General features: G+C 30.7%; 1 protein-coding gene across 2 annotated transcripts in view; it reads right to left on the bottom strand.

Moving 5' to 3' along the window:
- Positions 1–1,447, bottom strand: part of LOC111692084 — a 6,611-nt gene extending 5,164 nt beyond the window's left edge. Inside the window, exons 1-4 of one of the 2 annotated variants that reach the window (XM_023455795.1) lie at positions 1,018–1,447; positions 786–948; positions 512–729; positions 39–164 (exon numbers count right to left, since the gene is read on the bottom strand). In XM_023455795.1, coding sequence (XP_023311563.1) covers positions 39–164; positions 512–729; positions 786–948; positions 1,018–1,116 — 606 coding nt within the window. In that variant the 5' untranslated portion in view covers positions 1,117–1,447. Of the gene's footprint in view, positions 1–38; positions 165–511; positions 730–785 lie in introns of both variants that reach the window. The other variant, XM_023455794.1, reaches the window with a different exon arrangement.
- Positions 1,448–7,972: the final 6,525 nt, after the last annotated feature.

The following is a 7,972-nucleotide window of genomic DNA, read 5'->3' as shown; positions in this document are numbered from 1 at the left end:
TTACTAAAGAACATCACAAATATTAATTACATACATACCTCCACAATTAAACTTTCGGTTGTTATGCACTCGCCTTGCTCATCTTGAAATTCTAATATAATATCGTCTTGTACAGATTCTAAATTATCTTGAATTTGACTAACCACGTTTTGAGAGACATTTTCCTAAAACATATCTAATTATAATTCTCTTTTAAATGTTTCTTAGTGCAGCTAATTATTAATAAAAATACCTATCAGTAATATTATATCTGCCAATTTGCTTAATTTGTTTTATTATTCTATCGATGTTGGCCAACCAGAATAAAAAATAATACTTTCATCATAACAAATTGTGGTGGTTTATATCGTAGCAACAATAAAACTGTTTCTTTGCAAGCTTGACATATTTATTAGTTTTTCTTTTTAATACATGATAAAAATTAAAAACAATACCCTTCTTTTAACGGTTTTTCCTTTTTTTTAAAGCATTGTGTTGTAGTGCCATAGCGAGTACTATAGAGAATACCTACCTCTGTTTTATTTTGGTCACAATCGTAAGCACTTGTGTCTTCTTGAAATTCATAAGGGATTAGGTCATATATAATCCAATCCAGTTCTGTTGGTTCATTAGGAGCTGGACCACCACCAGTTTTAAGTTTATCTTTTTTATAAGAACAAATATTTTTCTTTGCTTGTACCTTTAGTCGTTGCCATTCCTGTTTGATTTTGGGGATATCTCTGAAGTAGCCTAGCGGCAATGAAACGATTAATAAAGAGTGAGGTATAATTTTCAGTTAATATTACCTTGAACTTCTAATTTTCTTTTTATGATATTCCAGGCTGCTGCTTTGTCTCTATTAGCTGTTGTTAACTTCCTTTTACATTCTAATACTTTTATGTTGTCTTTAACTCCGTCTAGCAGTACAAGTTTTTCTTTTTCTTCCCAATTCACAGATCTTGGACGTTTCTGTAACCAAATTAAAATTAATACGAATTTTAACCATGACAGTGGTGCGCAAATGGGACTTCCTCTTACCTTATCCATAGTGATAATAAAACAGATATTCAGGATAACAAAAATCTCCGAATTTCCCTTAATAAAATTAAAGGTTAGAATCACAACACAACAGAACATCGAACATTACCAATACAGAGCACAGACGTATATCTTATATCACAGAACGTGACAGAACATCAAATAAATTTTATAAAGAGAAATATGAGCGAATATAGCCGTTTACGTATTTTACGTTGTTGTCATGTTTATTGTACAAAAACATGTTGTTTGTTACATGTTTCTAAGTATTCAATTATTAATATGATTTGCTTAGCATACTGTAAGTATGCTCTTAGTAACCATTAGATAACATGCTGTTATCGTGTTTATTATTAATAAGGCTGTATATGTTTACGAATATCGGAGCTGCTTTCTCGAATGCCCCAGCAAGAGAGAACTCTTCTCGAGATAAAACTTCTCCAACTTACATATGAGGCAGCTAAAGATTATTTGCAATGAATATTGTTAGTAATATGTATTGCATTGGATTAGATACCTTTTTTTTATTAACCCGAATACATCTGAACTAATTTAGTGTTAATGATTAGTGAAGGCTGAATTTTATTACATCTTATGTGATGTGATGAAATAGTTTTTAATAAATCGTTAAAATGAAAATAAAACATGAAGATATAAATTAAATATTTATTTATTTATTCCACTGAAATGGAACTACCCCCTCATTTATAAAGTACAGCGCTAACTTATGTCTCATTTCTTCTGCGGGTCGCCCATACATATTGGTGCTTGTTCTTTTTACAGCCCCTAAGATTGCTATTTTGTTCTTTCCTCCATTCTCCTTCAATTAATTCTCCTTCATTATCTTCCTGGTCTGCAGAGCTGGGTGTAAAATAAGTTGTATTTGCAAAAGTCATTAAAAAATTATGTAGACAAACTGTAGCTTTTATGATCTTTACTACAGTGGTTTCGCTTGCTATTATTGGTTTCCTATAAATTCGCCATCTCGATGCTAGAATCCCAAATGTATTCTCAATAACCCGACGCCCTCTGCATAATCTAAAAGAATTTATTTAACATTATACTTATTCCATTTAAATTATTGTTAATAATAAGTATTTTGAATACTATTTTATGACAATAAAATTTGGCATTTCATTTACCTATCCGCACTAAGATTCGCTTAGTTTGTGGCAAAAAATTGCCTGCATATGGCCTCATAATGGTCGTTGACAGTGGAAATGCTTCGTCAGCACAAATGTAGTAATTCATTGGTTGTTTATCCTGTCCTAATGGAGAAGGGGCTGGAAGATTTAAGTTGTTTGATATAATACANCAACAATCATAGTATGTTAAAAACTTAAAAAGTGAGGTTAAAAAACATACGATTTCGGACAAAAGTTAAAATTATTTCTACTTTTTCCGACATCGTATGAATTTTTAAAATTTTCGGATGAAAATGAGCGGTAAAATATTTGAATGTATATTAACCAATAGAAACACTTTCGGACCTTCGTGTCGTCGGATATCAGATGCGTGGGACACCGGCCTTAGTCGGAAATTGAAAACTTGCTTCTCTTGAGTAGTTGCTTTTTTACCTGGATATGGCCGAAGCAATCTCCGACAATGCAGTACTCCAGTACGGGTCCATCATCGAATACTGGAGATGCTGGAGGTACATTCATTGTATTATTTCCAAATCTTCTGCCAAAATTACTTTCTTGAAATATGCCTCCATCACTTCTCCTTCCATATGAACCAATGTCAACAAGAGTGCATACGAAGCCGTACAAACTGCTAATAGAACACTATGAGATCCTTTATAATTATAGTATGACGATCCAGCATTTCTTGGACACTACAATAAAATATGAATCGACTAATATTGCTATTATAAACATGTGTGAAAAATAATTATGAAAATATTAACATACTTGAATTACTATATGTTTCCCATCAATAGCACCGATGCAGTGAGGAAAATCCCATTTCTCTTCAAATTGTTTGCTATTATCAATCCATTTTTCTTGAGTAAATTTATTTGGTAATACTGCAGGCTGCAAGTTTTTCCAAATAGCTTTGCAAACTTCATAAATAATATTAGCTGTAGTAGTGTAACCAACTAAATATTGGTACGAGATTGATATTATGGAATCCCCAGAAGCGAGAAACCTATAAATTAAGATGATATCAACTCTTCTTATTATTCTATATTTTATTATTTAAGGTGGCCATATTTCCGGGGAAAAAATAACCCGTATTTGTAGTGTTTTTAGGTACTGGAATCTCAAAATAAAGCGCATGAAGAACAAAACTAAATGCCATAATAGAATCCCTAAACTTTTGTTTATTCATTCTTACCATTTAAAAGTTGCTAATATAAAATTATAACTTTAAAAACACGTTTTTAAGACTCACCTTTGTTGCTAACCTAATGTCACATCTTAACATGGATTTTCTCATGCATATAAAACAAAAGTAAACAATTTTATATGCAGCACTATGTAAGTTTATGTCATACGAATATTTAGGTGTACAGAAAAATATAAAAAGTAGTTATTTTGACAAATTTCAGTTCCTAAAAACGTATCGGTATTTTTACATAAGGTTCATTATCTCACAAACTTCGTCTAGTCCATTGTCTAGAAATCTGTTAAGATAATAAAAATTTTACTCAATTTTATGATAGAATAGTTCAGCATCGGATTAAAAGGTAAAGTCAATTTCTATTACACAGGGAGCCAAATTTTGCAATCAAATATTCTGTTGAAAATTAGTTTTTAACATAGGTATTTAGTTTTCTAAAAAGAAGTTTTGAGACTACTGTTACCACTTCTATTCAATTAAATACAGGGTAATTTAGAAATACAAGGAAAAAATTAGGTACAGTCTACTTACGTGAGAAATTTTTTGACCCGTATTTTCTGATTTCTCGATTTATAATTTTTGTAGGCCCTGCGGCTCCTTGATATTGACCATAAAATTTCGTTTTGAGCAAATATCTCCGAAACTGTAACCCGTAAACAAGACAATAAAGATGTGGACCAATTGATAAACTTTTAACAAATGTTCCTTTCTTCTTCCTTTAATGTTTAATTTCTACAAAAAATCTCGTTTATGATACTATCTTTAGAAGGTAAACGGATAATTGAAAATTTTTTAAATTACATAATTTATTAAAATCCTTGAGAGAAAATAAGGTGACAGCGAAATCACGAATTGACAACTATCACTCAATCAATTATCTTCACAGCTACCATTTACATTTTATGAATTTATACTTTTCAAGTTTGTCAGTGGTAGTACACTGTATCTTTAGCAACGTTTTCTGTAAAATTAAACTTCAAATGAAAAAGTAAAGAGAAAAATTCAAATACATGGAAAAACTATAGTATTAATAATGTTCATATAGACTATCTACAACCCCATATAAATTTTATTAATGTCGCCTTTACGTTTTCGAAGATGTTGTAAGACCAATTTCAAGGGGCCCCAAAAAATAAAACATTGGGAAACCAAAAAAAAATACGGTCGAATAATTTCTCACGCAGATTATACCTGTATAACCAATTGTTTTCCTAGTATTTCTGAACTACCTACTCAGTTTATTTAGATATTTACTTCTAGTAAAGTTTCAGTGAAAAATTTATTGTGCACAAATAAACTGAGTAAACGTCAAGCAGAGAAACAAATGATTGAAAATGTGAATTTGCTTTCTAATAATGATGGTATTTATATAACGTAACAAAAACAAAGGAACACAAGTAGACTATAGGCATGTTATCTTTTATTTTCGAGTAAAGAACGCCAAATATAATTTATTAAGTATTACTCATATAAGAGGGTAATTAAAAAATTTCCAAACAAATTTCTCGATCTGTTAATAAATTACTCAATTATTATTTCAAATATTTATTATTAAATATTGTAAGAGTTGAGTAATAAAGAGCAAATATAAATACATTCATTATATAATTCTATAATTTTACATTTATTATATGTATTATATTATTCGATAGTAGTAAATAATAAATTATACATACACAGTGTGTCCAATTAAGTCGGCACCATATGGGATACTTTTTTATTATTGGTTATATTAAAAAGAGTTAATCTTGATAAACCGCATGGCCTAAAACCCAAAATGAAATAATCAGATTTCAATTTTTTCCAGTCGTATACGAGGTTTGTCGAAAAATGTAAATTTTGCCCAAGAGTAAAGTATGTACCTTTATTTTTTACAATATCGACAATCGTTATTAAGCTTAGTTGATCCTAATAGAAAACTACGCTCAGGTATCCAATATTATCCATCTACCATTAAAAAACGGAATTTGTTATTTTTACAAACACTTCTCTGTATTACCATCGACAATTTACGTCTAGAGATCGACATTAAATCTAGGATGCATTGACGAACAAATTAATTCAATACAATACCTAAATGTTTTATGATTTGCAAAATTAAATTATAATTTATTTGTTTGTTTCATACTATGTATATATACCCAAAAATTATTAAAGATTATTTTTAATTGTAGATGGACAATATTGGAAATCTGACCGTAGTTTTCTATTAGGATCAACTTTTCTTAATAACGATTGTCGATATTGTAAAAAATAAAGGTACTCTTGAGCAAAAACATTTTTCAACAAACCTCGTATACGACTGAAAAAAATTGAAATGTGATTATTTCATTGGCTTTTAGGCCTTTTTATTAAGAATAACTTTTTGTCATAAAACCAATAATAAATGTAAAGGTATGTATCACCTTACCTTTTGTTAATAATAATTATTCATTTAAATGTAAATATTTTTTATAAGCTCTTGATATAGTTTAAGCAAGTTTTAATTTTTAGGAGTAGTGGGGGCCATTGATGGAACGAATATAAAATTCAAAGCCCCCCTTGAGCAGCAAGATAGCTACATCGATAAAAACGATACTCACAGTATTAAGCTCCAAGCAATATGCACATCACAAAAAATTTTTATCAATATAATGGCTGGTTTCCCAGGATCCGCTCATGATTCTCGGGTAATTATTCTTTTCCTGTGTATAGGTATATAGTCATGTACGTATATAAAAAGGTCTTAAAAGGCTGCCCCTTTGGAACTTTATGTTACAAGTATACCTATACAGAACCGTCTATGTCAATAATGAGGTATTTGTTGCCAAACTGGTTTGGATTTTAGCAGTAATTGAGGGGAATAACTTAAAATAACCCAAGGGTGGGGTACTACGTTAATATGCACATGACTCTAACTATATTTGAAGTTCAAAATTTCCGTAAGTGACTCATCATATCATAAGGCACATTCTGTTAATTTTGAAAAAAAAGTTTCAGTACTATCTTTACAGGTCTTTAAAAATTCAGAAATTTACCAGGAACTATTAAGAGGGAACAAAAGAAAGTATTTTCCTACAGAAAATTATCATCTTATTGGTGACAAAGCTTACCCATTAATGGATTGGCTAATGAAACCTTATTTAGGGTAAAATCCTTTTTTTATAATAATTATTGAACACATGTAAATGGTATTTCTTTTTTTTAGAGATGATAGACATCTGACGAGACAACAAAGAGCTCACAATTTAGCACACAGTCAGACAAGAATACGGATAGAACATTGTTTTGGACTTTTAAAAGGCAGGTGGCTCATATTACAATATGTGAATGTAAGGACAATAGAAAAGGCTGTGAAAATAATTACTGCATGTTGTGTGTTGCATAACTTCTGCTACTTAAATGGAGACTCGTGGGATGAAGGATTAATTGATGAGGATGAGACCGATGGTGAATATGATGGTGGTGTGGAGCAGACTGGGATGAGAAAAAGAGATCAGATTTCTCAATTATTTAGATAACTTTTTGTGCTTTGTAATAATAAATATGAATAAACAGATTGAAATCAAGTACTTGTTAGACTTTGTTGTTGGATAATAGTTTATAAAAAGGGGGATGAGTTAAGTTTCAATAAAAGTGTAACATTGCTAATAAGATATAATTGGTGCTATATATCAAATTTACACCATTAAACAAATATTCATATATATGTATAAACAAAACAAACATTGAACTTCGTGCAGACCTAAATATTGCACCAAATAACAAAACGAGTATTAAGCTTTAAGCGAAACAAATGTTATTAAACAAATTAAATCACTCTTCTTAGGAACTATTGACAAAAATAATTGATCTATATGTGTAAAGCTAAACAAAAAAAAAAAAAAAATACGGGAGTAAAACTAAAAAATAGATGTGCAATCACTGATTATTCACTGTCACTTTCATGGCGCCTCTTTTTGCTTGGTACTAACGTTTTTATCACTGCCATCATTTGTTCATGACGTTTATTACTCTCTTCTCTAATCAACTGAATAATATCAGAAAATTGTCCTGTTGTTAGATTCCATGTTTTTTTCACTTATATCGACAAGAAACGATTTTCTGGTGTTTTCGTCATTGGTTTGACTGAACTCTGAGCTAATCTTCTGGACTCGCTGTGCTCTTCAATTTGAGTTATAGCGCTAGGTTGTTCCAATATTGGCTTTGTTGGTGTTTCTTTCATTGAATCAATTATAATTACTGGCTCACATTTATGTTTGCCCCCTAATATTTCAGACAATTCTTCAAAATGAGCCGGTTTTGTAATTTTTCCTGCTAGTTTGTCGCTTATTGTCGATGTACCTAATATAAGCACCCTGAAGATTGACGAACTTCTGCCTGCACTTTTCTCTGCCTTCAATACCGTCACCAACATAAAAACCTTTAGCATTCATTTCACCTGCTATCTTCATCCAAATACTGTTTTTGTTGCTTTTCTTATCATTGAATTGGTCATTGTACTTTTTGCGAAGAGATAAGAAAAATGCTGTAGCCTCCTGATCACGAGTGGTCTGATTTTTTGATGAAGTCCAGATCAGTGCTTTCTTTTCTGTTGGTACAAGTCGCATCTCTTGCCTTAGGACCTGCA

Source organism: Anoplophora glabripennis, unplaced genomic scaffold (assembly GCF_000390285.2).
Source record: "Anoplophora glabripennis isolate ALB-LARVAE unplaced genomic scaffold, Agla_2.0 scaffold886, whole genome shotgun sequence".
NCBI classification, from domain to species: Eukaryota; Metazoa; Arthropoda; class Insecta; order Coleoptera; family Cerambycidae; genus Anoplophora; species Anoplophora glabripennis.
The sequence above is the reverse complement of the archived record's forward strand: the minus strand, read 5'-3'. Positions and strand labels throughout refer to the sequence as shown.